The following is an 18,886-nucleotide window of genomic DNA, read 5'->3' as shown; positions in this document are numbered from 1 at the left end:
ACTCATCTAGCCACCATAGTACAATAGTCTGACGACTCCACTCTCATCTGCTCAGTTCCATCCCTTCAAGAACTCCTTCAAAGAACCCAAATATCATTAATAGATATTGAAAAATACCTCTCAGAATACAAACTCATATTCAGTCCAAATAAAACAAAACTAATGCTTTTCTCCAATACCAAAATAAGTACTCCTCCAAAAAAAAAAAAAAAAAAAAACAAACAAAAACAAAACAGAACCTGTTGAACACACCAAACTCCTTTGAGTCACAATCAACAATGGTCTAACATTTGATAAACACCTAGCACTAACAATCAGAAAGGTCCACATAAAGCTTGGCACACTTTACAGATCCAAACCACACCTTACTAACTATGCCAGACACTCCATAGCCAGGACACACTTACTCTACACCCTTCTATATGCCTCCACGATTTTTACAAATCTCAGAAAAACTGACAAACAAATTATAGACCTGCTAATAATAAAATAGCAAGATCTGCAATGAATCATCCTTACAAGACCTCACCACTACTCCGCCGTACACAAACTAAATGGATCGAATTACCCAATCTACTATCCTTGAACCAATTAACTATCACCCACTTCCTCTATCAACCAGACGACTGCTCCACTCTCAAAACTTAATTCAACCATACACTAATCCCAGAACTCTGAGATCCTCTGACAAACTACTACTAAAAGTCAAAAAATCCAACAATAGCTTCTGGGACACACACTTCTACAATCAGATATCCAAAAATGGAATTCAATACCACATCACATACGAAACACCTCTAATAATCCCAGATTCAAGTCACGTATGAGGGACCACTTTTCCAATAACTGGCTATGCTCTCCTACTACTCCAGGATGATCTTACACTATTGTCTCCTCACTCTCTTAATTCTCTTAGTTCTCATTACTTCCCTTTGTTCACTAAACCTTATCATACCAAACCCACAGCCTACTTTCTGTCTCCTCATTCTGTTTCATTATCTTCTCTCCTTCCAGTAGCCAGGTATTATTCCTACACACAATTCTGATATACTGCCAGTGTAACTGTTCATGTGAAAAGTTTCTGTAGTATTGTAACAATTGTCTGCAATAGTATTGATATGCTGCTGTATATAGTAGATTGAATATATGTGTTATTGTACTTTCAAATATTGTTCTTTTTTTCTCCTTTCCTACAAACTTGTACTATCATTGGCTCACATGTAATTTCTGCCATGTTCTATTGTCAATCTTTCAAACTGGAACCTTGATATTACTTCATGTTAGTTAATATCACTGTAATAGTTTTATTGTAGTGGAGCTTTTTTTAAGTCATCAAAAGAAAAGTGCAGAAAGAAGTGGGAGACAGAAAAAACTGACCAGGCTAGGAAGGACTACTGGTTGGCTAACAAAGAAGCTAAGAAAGAAGTTGCAATAGCAAAGAATAGGGCATCAAAGGCGGTGAAGATATGTGAAGGCTGCCAGCTTAGCCAGATAGACTTATCTTCTGTCATTCGTAAATATTACTATAAGCCACAGACTTGTTCTCTTAAATGGAAGAAAATGGTGTTAAATGTTGAACTTCAAAAATGTAATCACATTGCACTCTGCTGGAGGACAGCTGATAAGTCAAGCAATGTATAATTGTTTGATCTCAAAACTCGGAGCCCAGATGTCTGAATGAAGGAATTCTGCCTACTGTTTTGAGACCAGAGTTAATGGTTAGAATTTACATATATAATGTCTTTTATTGCTCTGGCTTCCTGACCAGCTGCAAGATCAAAAAGGCCGTTAAACTCTGAGTTTCTGTTAGCCTGGGAAACAGAAAATAATGTTGTAATCTGTCAGTGGTACTGTGTTATCAATTTAAGGACAGAGACAGAATCAGAGCATTTTTTTTCAGAACCGACAACATCACCAGCACTGCCTTGCTCTAAATGCAAGTTTATTTTAGAATTGTGTTTGATCTTAGATATAGATAGGAAATAAGAAGTCTAGTTTAGCTGTTTTCTGTACTGATGTCAGAACGTTTCTACTATTATTTTCAGCATTTCTCTGTGATCTCTGAACTCTTGACTAGCACTGTGTAGTAAGAAGTATTGTCTTGTGTTCTTATTATTTATTATTAAATATTTTTAAACCTTTCAACTCTGGCGGTTTTATGTAGAGATAATTTAAGCTCTTGAGTACATTGCATGTATATAGTGATATTGTTCAATACATTCCAAATAAGCCTTGCTGTTCGTCACACTTACCATTTGGATAATAATATTGCACAGTAATAATTGGACACCCTTTGATAAGGGCCTCATTAGTAGCTATTAGTGGTTGATGGCAAGTGGTACTACCATATAATCTGGGCAGAAGGGGCATAGCTGGAGAACCTGTGCCAGCCGTCCCCAGGAGTGTCTGTGTGTTTGTACAGAACTCGTATCTCAAAGTGTGTGTGTGTGTGTGTGTGTGTGTGTGTGTGTGTGTGTGTGTGTGTGTGCGTGTGCGTGTGTGTGTGTGTCAGCTACTTGGGCAGGAACATGAAGCACTGGTTGGACAGAGAGAGTGCTGGAATTTTAGGTTGACCACTAAGCTGAGATCTGGACCCTATAGCTGTGCCAGTGGGGAGTCTTATTGAGGATCTGTATTACCAGGCTATAATTAATACCACACCTTTCGGCCACCTAACCTTGACCGAAACACTAAAGGCGGAGGCGTGTCCATATTCATTAAGGATATCCACACCTCCAGGCTAGTTGCTCAGCATAATGCATCCATGATTATCCAAGTGCAACTAACTCTGGGCAAGACCACAATCCAAATTGTAGCTTGCTACAGATCCCCCACCATGCCCCAGGACTTCCACTCCTCATTTCTTGATATACTGGAAAATATTTGGATACAACCTAACACCCTAATAATGGGTGATTTCAACTACCCTACCATTACCTGGGAAAACTACTCATGTACCAACTCTTGTGCTCAACGTTTTCTGGAATTCATAAATTCCAATGTCATGGATCAACTTATCCACACCCCCCACCAGGGGCAGCAATATCCTAGACCTGGTTATTACCAACATGGGCAACCCGTGCTCCACACCAGAGGTCAATTCCTCATTGGTCAGATCCGACCACAAGCTAATCACCCTAGACATCCACATCCCTCCCCCACCCCCCATTAGGGAAACCACAGTAAAAAATTTCTCCAAAGCCAACTTCACGCTTCTTAAGACAGAAGTGGCAAACTTCACAACACCCATGCTGACGGACAATAGAGGTATGACTGCTGAATCCTAAACAAATGCACTTTATAAGCACTTACACGACTGCATGGATCGTGCAATCCCTAACAGAACCAAGATGCTATCCTCCAAAAAAAGGAAGCCAATCTGGTGGTCCCCTGCCATAAACAAACTCTACAACAGAAGAAAGAAACTGTTGCAAAAAAAAGTAAAATCCCATGATTGGAGAAACTCCCTGGTCAGCCTCAGTAAGAAGCAGAGATCCCTCATAAAATCCTCCAAAGCTAGTTATGAAAACGAAATCGCCATTGACTCTAAAGACAACCACAAAGCATTCTATAGCTATGTCAAGAATCTCAATGGGAACACTCAGATCTGATCTGAGTTACAGCACTATGGCACTAAATATACAGAACCAACTGATACTGCCAACATCCTGGCAGATAGGTTCAGTGCTAACTTTATCTCACTGTCATCCCCTAAAGGGCCCATCTCTATACCAGAAGAATGCAAAGTTCCTGTGATCACAGCTGCACAGGTAAAAAAACACACTATCCAAAGCCAAGAACACAGCATCCATCAGACCTGACAACATCCCAGGCTGTGTTCTACATGAACTACAGAACGAACTGGCACCCCACCTAAGTACCATGTTCAATCATAGCCTTACCTCAGGCTATGTGCCCACTGAATGGCGCACAGTGACAGTTATCCCACTCAACAAAGGGGGAGCCACCACAGACCCCGGAAACTACCGCCCCATTAGCCTAACAAGCCTGGACTGCAAGGCTATGGAACTTATAAACAATGACATTGGTAATCTCCAAACTTAGGACCCCACCCAGTTCAGGTTTGTAAAAGGCAGATCATGTCTCCTAAACCTGATAGACTTCTTTGAAGCAGTCACCAAAGCCATAGATGAGGGTAAGGTGGTTCACACAGCCTATGTAGATCTCGCCAAGGCTTTCAATACCATCCTCCACTCTGGAATTATAGATAAACTCCCTACACTAGGTATAAAACCCTATGTCACAAGATGGGTTGCCAACTGGCTCACTGACCGAACCCACACTGTGAAATTAGCAGACTCCAAATCCAACTTCAGATCAGTGACAAGTGGAGTACCACAGGGTTCAGTCCTAGGTCATCTCCTGTTTGGTATCTACTTCTCTGAAGTACAGGCCAACACAGAAGGTCTTTGGCTAACGAAGTTCGCAGATGTCTGAAAACTAGGAGCCATAATCAAAACTCCAAAAGATGTGGACATCCTACAAAAGGGCCTCGCTGAGACAGATGCCTGGTGTCAAAGCCATGGCCTCAAGCTCAATGCCAAAAAGTGCATTGTCATCCCTTTTGGTATAAACTCTGTACCCATGAACTACCACATAGGCGGTAGTCTACTTAACACCGAAAGTGTGATAAGAGACCTTGGGACACAGGTGGACAGTAGTCTCTCCTTTGATAATCACATCACCACAGTAGTCAGAAAATCCTTCTATGTGGCACACGTCATCACAAAAGGATTCTCATCCAGGAAAAAAGAGGTCATTGTTCCCCCTCCACTCGTCACTCATTAGACCCATTATAGAGTACAATGCCCCTATTGGTATGTACCTCACAAGATATCTACAACTGGAAAGGCCACAGAAATACCTCACAAAGAGGATTACTGGCCTCAAACAGATGCCTTATGCAGACCGTCTCAGAAAACTGCAGCTTTACTCCATCACATATTGCCTACTCAGAGGCGATCTCTGCCTAACACACAAAGCTATGTCAAACCCAAAGCTTTTAGACATGCTCCACTTAATGAAATTCCAATCCCTACTAGCTACATATGCTCTAGGGACCTAAACTTTGTCACCACAATAAACAGAACATGCTGGAGGGATAGATTCCTGTCCCAGAGACTTTCCATACTCTGGAACAAACTACCTATCTGTATCAAACAAAGCTCCTCATTAGCACTCTTCAAGAAAAATCTTGATGATTGGATGGGAGATAGGAAATTCACCCCGGGGATTACTTCTGTGGCTCTGCTCGACAGTGGCACAGAAAAATAATTTTATTGGGTGGCGAAAGCCAGGGTACCTTTGGCTAGGCTTATATAGGCCCTAGGGCCAATAGCCTAGTACATACCTATGAACCTATGAGAGAAAGGGATAAACCAACCCTAGACTGACTGTGATCTCTGTGTGCTCTTAAGGGAAATTTTACTTTACTGTGTGCATTTTGTGATCCTTCCCAATGTGTACGCCCCTCACTAATGCTAGTGGTGAGGACTAAGGCTCCTTGATTGCTGGGCCAGTGCACGGGCATCACAGAGGCACTCTAACAACTTCTGGAAAGTGACATGGCACAAAGAAACTATATCAGGTTACAAGGCAAAAACAGAAAGATAAAGAAGATAGTCAGACACCCTTCATAAGGGATGCCAGCAACAACCTGCTTACCAATCTACAGGACTTCAAACGCAGATGAAAGGAGTATTTCCATCGGCTTCTGAATGAAGAAAACCCCATAGACGCTGTACTGCCCCAGAAACAGCTTAGAATGAGAGAAGAGGAGCCTACCCTAGAAGAAGTAAGAACAGCACTAAGGAAAATGAAGTCAGGGAAAGCAGCAGGCTCAGATGAGGTCACAGCAGATATGATAAAGGTGCTGGATGAGATAGGGGAGAAATGGCTCCTGAGGGTACTCATGGCTGTGTGGAGCGAAAGGTGTATCCCAGATGACTGGAGAATAAGCATACTTGTGCCAGTGTATAAGAACAAAGGGGGCACCCACAACTGTGGGCAGTACACAGGCATCAAACCACTATCACATTGCATGAAAGTTCTGATGAGGGTGATTGATAAACGGATATGCAGAGTAGTAGAATGTAAGATGAGAGATGGGAGATGAGCAGTTTGGATTCAGATCAGGATGTAGCACAACTTTGCAGTGAGACAGATACTTGAGAAGAAGCTACAGGTGAGGAGAGAGTCCAACTGGGCATTCCTAGACTTGGAGAATGCATATCACAAGGTCACAAGAAAGGTGATTTGGGCAGTACTGCGGTGGTTTGAAGTCCCAGAAACAATAGTAGAATTAGTGTAGGCTAAGTACAAGGACCCAATGACTAAAGTATGAGCAGTGTTCGGCCTTACAGAGGGGTTCCCAGTGGGAGTGGGGTGTACACCAGGGTTCAGCTCTGAGCTCACTGCTGTTCATAGTAGTGATTGACTACATTAGCAAACAGGTCTGAGGGGGCAGATCAACAAAGTTGCTGTATGCAGATATGGCATTACGTGCAGACTCCGAGCTAGAATTTCAACAAAGGATAGGAGAATGGAATGCAATCCTGAAGGAACATAGGATGAAACTAAGCACAAATAAGAAAGTAGTAATGGCAGTAAATTGGGGAAATCAGAAGAAGTTGAGAACAGAGATAGAAGGGAAGATAGTGAAACAGGTAAACAGCTTCAAGTATCTGGGAGGGGTGGTTGAGAAGAAGGGAAGGCTGAATGAAGAGGTCAAAGCTAGAATCAGAGAGGCTGTAAACAACTGGCACAGAGTGTCTGGTGTAGTCTATGACAGAAGAATGCTGAAGAAGCTGAAAAGTAAGGTGTACAAGACAGTGGTGCTACCAGTACTACTGTATGGCACAGAAACCTGGCCAGTAAAGGCAGAACAGTTGAAGAAGCTAGAGGTGATGGAAATGAAGTACCTGAGAAGGGTAGTAGGATGCACACTGTGGGACAGACGAAGAAATGAGGACATAAGGGCAGAAGCCAAGGTAGCTCCAATTGCAGAAAAGATCAAAGAGAATAGATTATGATGATTTGGACATGTACAGAAAAGCAGAAGACAATCTGGTGAGGAAGATTTGGGACAGACAGGAAGAAGGTAAGAGGAAGCAAGGATGCCCAGCAAAGACGTAGATGGATTGTGTGAAAGAAGATCTGCGAAAGTTAGGCATGAGTGTTGAAGAAGGCAGGAGTGTGGCACTGAATCGAGAAGCTGGCGACAGTTAACACGATACCCTGACCCCATGTAGATAAAAAAAGAGAAAGAGGGGGCTGATGATGATGAGCTTTTCTCCCCGGGCCTCTGCTGAAAATGGACTTTCAGCCCAGTCGGATATTCTGGGTAAACAAATGTAAAATAAAATAAATAAACCCATGAGTAAAATCTATCTCGTAACTGAGGAGGAGGAGGGGCAGCTTCCATCACCCCCTGAGCTAGCATATGCTGGATGACAGGAGGGAAAATAATTTGGTCTGGTGGATGAGGGGGAATCCCCTGTAAAGCATGGAAAGACCCATTGCCATCTGTACCCTTGATGGATTACTCTCACAACTCATCTGTCTGAAACAACCTCTTGCCAAAGACAAATGATGACAAAGGAACGTCAGGGGAGGGAAGTTCTGCATATGGTCATTCAGACATATTAGCTAGTCCTATATTCTTTGGGGAGGGTGGGGAAGCCCAGCTTTCTTTATGGAACCTCCCTGTCGTTGCTTTTTAAACATCTGCTTACCAGGGGCTTGCTGGGACTATTTTGATAGCATAAATCCCTTATTAAACTTGGAGAAGGTGGGCTGAAAAATCAGAGAGATTCCTTGAATCAGTTTCCTTCTCCCATCACACTTAATGACCTCTGCAGCAGAAAGTTCAAAAACGAGTTCTCTGTCCAAGGGAGAATTCAAAATTTCACTTGACATCCTCTGGGATGTTTTGCGAACACAGCCAGGAAAATCTCTTCATAACAGTTCCAGTGGTAGTAGTCCTGTAAATGGCATCAGCAGAGACATACACGTCTAAAAAAAGGTTATGTCTTACCATAATGTTCCATCTGTGTTGTTCATCTTCTTTCATTCATCACTGATGGGTTCGGTTCTGAGTCGGCGTTTTTACCAAGCTCGCGCCAGCCTAAAAAACTCTCGAGCTAAGTCTCTACCCAGAATGCCCTTCTCCCTGTTACCTCAGATCGAGTTTGCTAGAGAAAAGGAAGTAAACTCGAGGCCACTTCTGCACAAATACCCTAGGGCACCACTTAGACCCAAAGTATCCCCCAGGAGCCTTTGGAGGGGGAAGGAGGGTGGGAAGTGATGAATGAAAGAAGATGTACAACACAGATGGAATATTATGGTAAGACATAACTTCTTTATCTGATGTTGTTAATCTTCTTTCCATTCAACACCGATGGGACAGACTCCCAAGCTACCTTGAGGTCCATGGGCGGCCTTTTGAAAGAACATTCCTGCGTACGGTTGAGCCGAAGGTAGCTCTCCCTCTGGAGACCAAGTCAAATTTGTAATGATTGATAAAGGTATGAGGCTCAGCCCTGGAATGGAAAGCTACAGATGTTGCCATAGATCTAGTGGAGTGGGCTTTAACTTTTGAGGGAAGAGATGAAACGTATGCAGTCCCTTAGCCATTTTGATACTGTAACCTTGGAAACAGCCTCTCCCATTCTGGGCCCAGTAAAAGAGATGAAAAGCTATTCAGATTTATGGATAGAATTGGTCCTGTCTACGTAAAATCTCAATTGTCTATGTACGTCCAAGGAGTGAAGGCAGTACTCTCCTCTACTGGCAAAATTTGAAAAGAACACTGGTAGGTCAATGGTCTGGTTTATGGAGAATTCAGAAACAATTTTGGGGAGAAAGGATCCATTCCTCTGAAGTGACACTCTGTCTTTATGAAAGACCAGATAGGGCCTCTTGATACACAATGCCTGCAGCTCCGAGACTCTTCTGGCAGATGTGATGGCTACCAAGAACAAGGATTTCCAAGACAAAAACTTTAGGTCACACTTTGCAGCAGGTTCAAAAGGTTTCTGGGTCAAAGCCTGAAGGACTAGAGTGAGGCTCCGTGGTTCCAAGGGGTGTCTGACAAGCGGACTGATATGAGAGGTCCCCTTGAGGAAAGTCTTGCAAAGCCGTAAAGACATAAGGGGGGTGCCATCTATACCATTGTGGAAATTGCCGTTAGATGTACTCGTACAGTAGAGGCAGAGGCTCCATTATCAAAAAAACTTAGCCAAGTATTGAAGCACTGCAGTAACTGGAGCCGAATACGAGTCTAGCATGTTATCCTTGGACCAGATAGAGAACCTTTTCCATTTATCCTGGTACAGTCTTCTGGTGGATGGTTTATGAGAAGCCAGAATGATATCTCGAACAGATGAGGAGAGATAAGCTTGCCTGGCTACTAGTGGAAGTGGAGAAATCAAGCTGTCAGCTTGAGACTGGGCAGATTTGGGTGACTCAACCTTTGGGGTGAGTAATCAGATCTGGTAGGGGGTCCAGAATCCATGGCAGGTATACTAGGTGAGGCTGAAGGAAGGGGAACCAAACTTGTTGAGGCCAGAACAGGGCTATGAGGATCACCTTGCATCTCAACCGAAGAGCTTTCTTTAGAATTTGTGGAATCAGGGGGTAGGGAGGATAAGCGTAGAGAAGTCCCGTGGGCCTCCCCCTCCGTGGGAAGTAGGATGAAATAGCTGCTGCACTTGTCTGATGGAGAGACGAAAAGATCGCAGCAAGACTGGCCTCAACTGCTGAAGATTTGTGACACCACCTCGGGGTTGGGAGACCACTCTTGAGGCATGAGAATGCATCTGCTCAGTTTGTCCGCAATCACGTGGGAGCTCCCCAGGATATGTGTTGCTATCAGAAAGCGGTTGGAAGCTATCACCCACTGCCAAACTCTTATGGCTTCTCGACATAAGGGAGTAGGACTTAGTTCCTCCTTGCTTGTTGACATACCAGACCACTGACATTGTCTGACTGAATTGCAATTGTCCTGGAAGGGAGAACCGAATTGAAGGCCTGCAATGCTAACAGCACAGTTCTCAGTTCCAGAACACTGATAGGCAGGTAGGCCTCTGAGGTGGACCATGTGCCTTGGACAGTCTTCCCCTGGAAATGGCTCCCCCACCTGATCAGGGAAGCATCCGTGGTCACAATGGCTGAGGGGATTGAAATGGGTGACTCCAAAGTTCTACGTGTGGCCTCATCCACCAAAGTAGGTCCTGTTTGCAGGAGTTGGTTATTCAAATCTGGTGACTGAGGGGATGATAGTTTGGAACCACTGACAAAGAAGGAGCCATTGCAGGATCTGCATATGAGGCACTACTGGGATTGAAGCTGCATAGAGCCTAGGGCCTGAAGAACTTTCCTTCCTGAGACTTTTGTTTGAGACAGTATCACCCAGAGTTGAAGCTTCAATTGATGGAGTCTGAATTGGGAGTGATACCAGACAGGACTGGGTATTAAACACCACTCCAGTGACCCCTATTTGTTGTGTAGGAGTAAGGTTTGATTTCTCCCAATGTATCATTATTTCCAAAAATTTTGCCAAAGAGAGAGTATAATGCAGTGCTGTTACCAGAAGATGCTTGGTGAGGAGCCAGTCGTCCAGATATGGAAATACCCAGAATCCTTTTAGTCTCCAGTGAGCTGTTACCACTGCCTTGCATTTCGTGAACACATTGGGGGCTGCAGAGAGACCGAACGTCAGAGCACAGAATTGATAATGACTGGCCCCTAGCCAGAAGCGAAGCAGACTCCTCGAGCGTTTGTCCATCTTGATGTCGTAATATGCATCCCATAGATCTACAGAGCACATCCAATCACCTTCTCTTAAAAAGGGAAGAATGGACTGAACAGTTACCATCCGGAATTTGGTTAAGGTGACAGACTTGTTTAATCTGCTGAGATCCAAAATGGGTCTCCAATCCCCTGTCTTTTTTGGCATCAAAAAGAATCTAGAGAAAAATCTGGATCTGTGCTGGTCTAGTGGGACTGGTTGGATGACTCTTTTTTGAGAAAGCTTTATAATCTCTGAAGCTGCTTCTTCCCTTTGACTGGGTGAAAGGTCAGGAAGGTTTCTTGGAAGATTTGGCTGATAAGAAAGGGGAATGGTGTAACTACTGTTGATGATACTCTGCACCCAACAATCGGTGGTGATAGATTGCCAGACAGTTTGGTGCAGACAGAAACGACCCCTGACTGCTTCCAGAGGTAAGCAATTGGGCTGCTCCTCAGGAGCACTGATAAGCCTGTCCAGGAAGGAATCTCTGAAGCCCTGGTTACGAGGACCCCCTCAGCCCCTATAGGGGCATCTTCCAGAATTGTTACCCCCTCTGCCCCTGGGGGTATCATCACCACGTGCCGTATGGAAAGGCCCTGAGATTTTTTATGCCACATTTTCCCACTCCTCTGATTCCTGGAGAAGGTATGTTGAGGGTTGGAAAACCATAGGCCTATGTCAGACAGGGTCTTTCCGTCTTGCTCACACCTGGCTAGTGTGTCCTTCACTTTGGAGCCAAAAAGGGATGAAGCTTCGATGGGAGCATTCAGAAAGGAAGACTTTAGGGGGTCCACGAGGTCACAAATGTGCTTCCAGGCATGACACCTCATAATGCCCGAACCTGCTGGTCTAGCCACTCCTTCGGTCACATGTGACAGCAACCTCATGAACGAGTTGGATATTGATTCCAGAGTTGCAAGCTGCGAGGCTACTTTGTCCCTGACCTCGTCAGACAACTGTCCTGCGAGCATTCCAGAGAGTTCGGAGATGAAGTCGCTTTGGAACCTCATAAAATGTGCCAAATAAATCAGGGACCGTAGAGCAAAGGTCCCTGATGCAAAAACACGCTTTTCAAGTCTGTCCACCTCCCGGGACTCCCTGTTGGGTGGGTGGACAGCGGGACTTTCTTCAGCCAAGTCCTTTTTCATGGCCGCCGCCACCATCATAGCATCATCTGGTAACCCATTGGACCAATGCAGGTTCTGCTCAGGAGGGGAAAGAATTTTGTCTCGTCTCCGAGGGATTGTCTCAATGGAATCAGGGTTCTTCCAAGCACACTGCACGACGACCTCATCAGCAGGTAGGGTCACTCAAGAGGTAGAAAGCCGGGCTTGAAAAGACTGCAGGAATATGGACTCCTCAGATGAAGGGTTGGAGGGCTTCCAGTCACCTCTCTGTTTTAACATTTCCAGGATGTCTCCAAAAGAGATATCATTAAGTGACCATAGGGACTCCTCATCATCATCGTAGTCCGTGTCTTCCGTTAAGGACTCCTCGGGTGAGTCCATGTGTTCCCTCTTGCAAGTCGTCTTTTGAGGGGGCTCCTCAATGGGAGTTCCTGAAGAGGATTTGGAAAACCGGGTACCCTGAACAGGGGTGTCCTGCGGCTTCTCTGCCCGGTGTCCCGGGGTGGGTGGTCTGTGACTGCTGTAGCTCAGGGGGTGAAAACTGGGGTTCGGACATCAAAGGAGTGCTGCCAGAAGCAAGAGCTCTCTCCATCGCGCAGAAGGCAGGTCCACCCGAAGAGGGATGGGAGCCTGGAACTGAGAAAGACAACTTTGGGACCGAGGTCACACCCCACTCCAAGGAACCCGCCCCCATGGGTGGAGCATCAAGCAGAATCGGCGCAGACAAGGCAATCAGAGCTTAGGATGGAACTGAGGAGAAAGATGGCGCCATACCCTGAGCCGAAGCATCCATCCCCCAATCCCCAGATTGAGGAAGGACTGGTTCAGCGGGAAATGAAGACCAAAGGGACAAACTAATTGCCAGAGTGAGATGCACCATAGGCACCGAGGTGATGGGTTCCAAGAAGGATGTCAGAGCAGAAGGCTTCGGAACAGAGATGGTCTAAGGAGGAGTGTAAGATGGAGTCCATGGATAAGTCAACCGAAGTCCAGCAGGTGGATGGGTCTTAGAAAGTGTGGGGATCCCCCTGGCTAAGAACAGCTGGTCCACAAGATGCACCACGTCATGTTCCGACAGGCTTCTGGTGGATCTAGTGGATACTCAGGATGCGGAGTCAGGGCATTCAATGAAAGGATATAGGCTTGGCCCAAAATCGGACATGGAAGGGGAGTATCGGGTCCTTGGTGCAAGGTCTGACAGCACTGAAGTCTCTAATTTCGAGACAGGAAGTAAAAGGGTCAAATCCAGTGAAGTCGGTACAACACTCGGTGCCAAAGTGGTACTCGGAGCCAAAACAGTCGGTTCCAAAATAGTAACTAATGAAGTAGCAAAATGTGTGCCCTGAGCCGAAGTGGCCACAGGTGCCGAAGGCGAAATAGGAGTAGTAAGGTCTATGATCAGTGCCAGCGGCAGGACCTGTAGCAAAACTGGCGCTGGTATCAAAGGTATTGAGATGCTCGGAGCCAAGGAAGATGGAGCCGTAGAGGCAGATTTATGCTCCGAAGATAACTTAGGAACTTTTGATTTCCCAGGTTTGCTCTGATCACCCGATGGTGAAGAAGGAACAAAGTGGGGACTCTTTTTGTCCTTAGTAGGAGCGGTTGAGACTTCCATTGCAGAAATGGCCTCTGAAAAGGGAGACTTGAGTAACCTTTTCAGGATCAGTCTGTTTTTGCACTCATTAAGAGTGCATTGACTGAAACTCTGACAAATGTCACATGGAGGCTGTGCCAAAATGTGGGACACTCCCAAACAGTATGCACAGTTCATCATGAGGATCACTATTAGGTAACTTGCCATTACATGAAGCACAATGCTTAAAACCTGAAGTACCCTTCTTATCAGACATCTTGATAGAAAGACACCACAGGCCAACTGTATAATCCAACTAGAAGAAAGTCAACACCGTTCAAAGAAGTCACAAATATAGCCACATACTGATATGTAAAGAAAAAAAGGAAACACCTTACTAAAAGTCAAAGCTAAAAGATTAGACAGGAAAGACAATACCAGCTATAGTATTGAAGAAATACCACAAGGGTAAGGGAGGGAAGGCCGTACCAACAATGGTACTTGAAAGTTTACCAACGGTAACAACAGACAGAGGAAAAGACAAAGTTAGAAGAAAAGACACTGGAAATACTAATCGCTTAATAAAATATGAAGATAGCAAAAGTTTTTCACACAAATAGCAAATAAAGTTCTATTTAGGTGAGAGTTCGGCTGAAACGCGGCTTTACGGGTAATAGGGAGAAGGGCATTCTGGGTAGAGACTTAGCCCGAGAGTTTTTTTGGCTGGTGTGAGCTTGGTAAAAAGACCGACTCGGTTCCGAGGGCTCGGAACTGAACCCATCAGTGATGAATGGAAAGAAAATTAACAACATCAGATCTATGGGTAGTCACTTGAGAAACGGAAGAAATTAAGCTATACGAAGCAGATTTGTCCTCAGAAAGAGCAACTGCCTAATATAAAGCTCCTGTTATTCTTGTACATGGCAAGCATAAACTTCAACATGAGCCTGACAGCTAAAAATTCTAAAAATAAGTTTTGTAGAAAGTTGCACCTTCCCCCAAACTTATCAAAAGCCTTCCCATCCTTGTCAAAAGGAGAGGGATTAGTATTAACAAAATGTTTAGCAGCAGCTGGGTTTACTAATGCAATAGCTACTGGGTCAGATCTGGGATGAGTTTATAAAAACTGAAAAGATGGATATTTCTTTTAGAGTCAGTAAGCTGTGTGTCAGAGAGATTGCAGGCAGTGACAAAACATCCTCCAGACCAGAGGAACAGGAGTAGGTTCTGGAAATTTCAGTTGCAACAAATCACATTTTCTGAAGGTCTGAGAAACACCAGTTTTCCAACTGAAACAAATGATTAATTCTGGAAATATTATCAGAGAAAGAGTCCTTAAAAGGGACTGTCCGAAAGCACATCTCCCTCAGAATGTTAGTCAGAAATCTGTGGAGATAGTCTGTCCCTGCATATTCATTTTGAGGTTCAATCACTTGAATCTCTTCAGAAAATTAATATATTTTTCTTTTACCAGGAACAGCCATACAGGAAAGGTCAAGAGCTTACACTAAAATCCGAGTTAAGTCCAATAAGTTACTCTTGTTCAGTGTCACCAGAGTCACAAATACAGAAATTACTCATATTAATCTTTTTGCAAATGCATGGCAACATTAAAATGCAAATGTAAAACAAAATGATCCAAAGTCTAACAAAATTTGCCAAATTTCTTTTGTGTTTTCCATACGAGTCTACAGATTTCTCATATGCAACTCTTACTCATATGACTTTAATTCAAGCCCCCTTGTTCCCTTAATAAAAGAAGAACCTTCCTTAAACAAAAGCACTTACTTGATTTCTTCCTGTAAGGCAGCCCTGAAAAGCTGTAGCAGTAAATAAGCCTCTCGTCGGTCAGAAGCATAATTGTAGAGGGAGAAAATCACAGATTCCATGAATTTGGTTGATTTATTTTGAGGCATCAGGAAAATCAGCTTAGCCAAATAAACAGGATTTGTCTGAAGAATGAATGAATAAATAAATAATTAAAATCTAGAGGAATTCAGTATGTTCTGTGTAGTGGCAGTGGTGATAAGACCATTATGTATGCTGCAGTTCAAAAACATTACCTAAATCCTGAAAACCAATATTTTTATTTTTCAAATATGAGAATTAAAGCTTTGGCCTTTCAGACACAATAGTAATGTATAGAGCCAGTACTAGTGGCATACTCGCATTACACCGAGTAACAGTGAATTTTGAACCAAAATGGCATTATATCCCATCCCAAAACCCGAATGCCATACTTATACAACGTACTTTCCCCACTGTCTCTTAAATTTAATTACACTAAGATAAAACAGAACAATGTTACATTTCTGAGCTACAGGAACATAAATAAGCATATAGTCAAGCTGTTTGTGATAATTAGCTACACACTTGCAAAAGGAAAAAGGGAGACTTCTGTGACTCATCTTTGAATTGTTTTATGCAATGCACACACAAGCAAGATGTCCAAGGAAGATGACTTCTGAACATGTAATCAATGGACATTTCTGTCCAAGGAAGATGACTTCTGAACATGTAATCAATGGACATTTCATGATGTACACTTCAGACTGCAGGGAAAAAATCAAAAGTGCAAGCAATAAAAGCATTTTTGGGAGATGGGGGCTATGTATGGGACTAACACCAACCACCAGTATAAATATTGTTTTAAGATGTGGCTTTTTGAGAGTGTGCCCAAAACCTGCAAATAATCCTAGTCTCCTTCAACTGCATGTCCTGATCCTAAGCAAGATGTAGTATTATTTAGTTTTTAACATGGTGTTCTGCATCTGAATCTATATACCTATACAGCATGAGAATCATGAAAATTATTGATTAATCAAAGAACAGAAAACAGGCTTTTATAAAAAAAAGCTGCAATACCAGTGCCTGTAGTATCATTTGCTGCGTTGAATATCGGTGTCATGGACACATTCAAAGTTGAAAAAAATGTGGACAACTTGAGTCTCCAAGGTCAAGATCCAGAGATGGCTGTGATGACACAGACTTAGACACTTTGGTAACCATTTCTCTCTGAAGTCTAGTCAAGCATGCCATACAGTTCAGTGCACAAAGGACAAACATGGGTGAAGTATTTGTGCACTTTCCAAATTGACTCAACACCGGCAGCTCATTGTCCAGGGGATGGACAGATGCATTCTACAGAGAGATCAATTTTTCTGGCTGCAGTGACAATGGCATCGACCAGGGGATTCTTGCTCCAAATGGACCTACCTTAGAGGAGCCAACACATTATCCAGTTTGTGGGGAAATAGGATGCACCATATCAGATTCTCCAAGCCCTCTGAGACAGCAGTTTGACAAAGGAGTTTGGAAGGTTTAACATCCAAGGTATGGATGGGCCTGCACCAAAGGCTTTAAGACAGAGAGACTCCTCAGGAGAAGGATCCTTGCAAATCCATCCACCTCACTGCCTCATCAGTTCTAGAAGATTGTTGGCGGCATCATCATAGAAGGACTTGGGTGACCCTTACCTTCCATTAAGGTCAGAATACTCCATAAGATTCTTCGGCTTGCCAAAGGAGGCATCATCTTGGGGAGACCCTTCCCCTTCATTAAGGTCGGAATACTCGGTGAGAGGTTCCTTGGGGGAATCCAAGTGCTTCCTCTTGCACAGGCGCTTCCTGTGAACCTCCCAGAAGTTAAGGACAAGGAGGTTGCAGGGGAGCCCTGGATATGGGATTGTTCGAAGTCTGTTTGTATAGGCTGTTCCAGGGACAGCTCATGAGATACCAAGACCTTAGATGTATGGGAGGATCATGACAGATTCAGATATTAGCTTGTACAGAGATTCCCATCTCAGAGTGAGAAATATCTTTCAATGATACTTTATAGTATGCAGCAAAGTCCAAGAAGGTTTAGGATCTTTGCTTGGAAGTGTTTGCATTAGTACTTTTATACTCTGAGCAGACTTCGACTTTTTCCTCAGGTAGATGGCAAATGTTGGCAATATGATGTGTAAGAAAAACGTAAAAGGGAATATATATTTTGGGAGTGTAATAAGTTGGCAGATTTTAAAAACTGAAAATCCAAACCACAAAGGACCAAAAACACAGCTAAAATTTGAAATGAATTGTTCCTTTGTGGTTTGTACCTTCATTTGCTTTGGCTACCAGAAGACTATTCATCTACTGTATGGTGCTTCTCTCTGCAGATTTTACAAATACTAACCTCGAAAAAGGGCATAGCAAAATTAATTTAAACAAGGTGAAAAGCCAAACACACACACTGCTGGGGCTTATAAATGCCCTAGGGCAGATAGCCTAGTATGAACTTATGAACCTAGAGAGTACTCTGACAGAAATACTGGGTAAGAAATGAGTAACTAAGGAAACAATTCTTTTGAGCTGGGAGGCAGGATCTAAACTGCTTAGACATAGTAAGGCTTTATTAAGATGATTCTGTTGGCTGCCAAAAAAGCAATTAGTAGAAAATGGAAATCAAAGTCTAACCCAACTGTATTTGAAGCACTGAATATTATAAGAGATAAAAGAACTGGAAGAGGGATCATTACAAAGGGGAACAAGCAAATTACACAGAAATAAAAGGAAATTGTGGGAACAGTACATGCAGAATAATGTTTAGGAGGAGAAGGACTGAGATTTAAGAGACTGCAGTAATTTAGCAATTTGTAATGTTAGACAAATGACAGTTACAAGGAAAGAAAAGATGTAATGTATAATGTATGCAAATGGAAAAAATGTTAATATAGGTTTCATGGTGTTTACTAGGCTAACAAACACAAGGGGCTTTTTAAGCCTAACCATGCATCCCGAATCTCTGACAAGTTCTAGTACCCTTGATAAGTGTAAACTGGGGCATGGGAGATGAAACATTTACAAGCAGGGCCCTGGGAGATGAATCATTTACAGATTGTCTTTGTCCATTACAGACATGGGTGCCAAACCAGGGATGGATTTCCTGTTGCCCATCCAATTGTTCAAGTTGCACTTCAATTGGGCTAGGGAGAAACTCTGCTTCACATGGATGGGGAGCCTGTTACAGAGATGGGGATAGTTTCTGGGATACATGCCTGTCTATCCAGCAGATCCTATTAATATTACAGGCAAGGTTTAAGACTTTAGAACAGATAATTCTGGTGCTATTTGATTTGTGGATATGCAGGAAGCCCATCAGAGTGGGGTCTGACAAAAAAGAAGTTATGTACTTACCATAACATTCCATCTATGTTGTCGATCTTTATTCTTTCCTCACAAATGAGTTTGGATCCTACTCAGCCGATGCTACAACTCACAGCCACAAAAATCTCCTGAGATTCTCCCTTACTACAGTGCACCCTGCCAAATACCTCAGGTCTTGTTTTCCGCTATAAGGTGCAAAAATACAGAAAGAAATATGGGAAGCCATATC

General features: G+C 43.4%; 1 protein-coding gene across 1 annotated transcript in view; it reads right to left on the bottom strand.

Moving 5' to 3' along the window:
* Positions 1-18,886, bottom strand: part of IQGAP3 (IQ motif containing GTPase activating protein 3) — a 2,364,408-nt gene that overhangs the window by 818,977 nt on the left and 1,526,545 nt on the right. The window contains exon 25 of the mRNA XM_044079778.1: positions 15,302-15,465. Coding sequence (XP_043935713.1) covers positions 15,302-15,465 — 164 coding nt within the window. The remainder of the gene's footprint in view (positions 1-15,301; positions 15,466-18,886) is intronic.

Source organism: Protopterus annectens, chromosome 8.part0, assembly GCF_019279795.1.
Source record: "Protopterus annectens isolate FY-2018-M chromosome 8.part0, PAN1.0, whole genome shotgun sequence".
Taxonomy (NCBI): domain Eukaryota; kingdom Metazoa; phylum Chordata; order Ceratodontiformes; family Protopteridae; genus Protopterus; species Protopterus annectens.
This window is presented reverse-complemented; position numbering and strand designations above follow the sequence as displayed.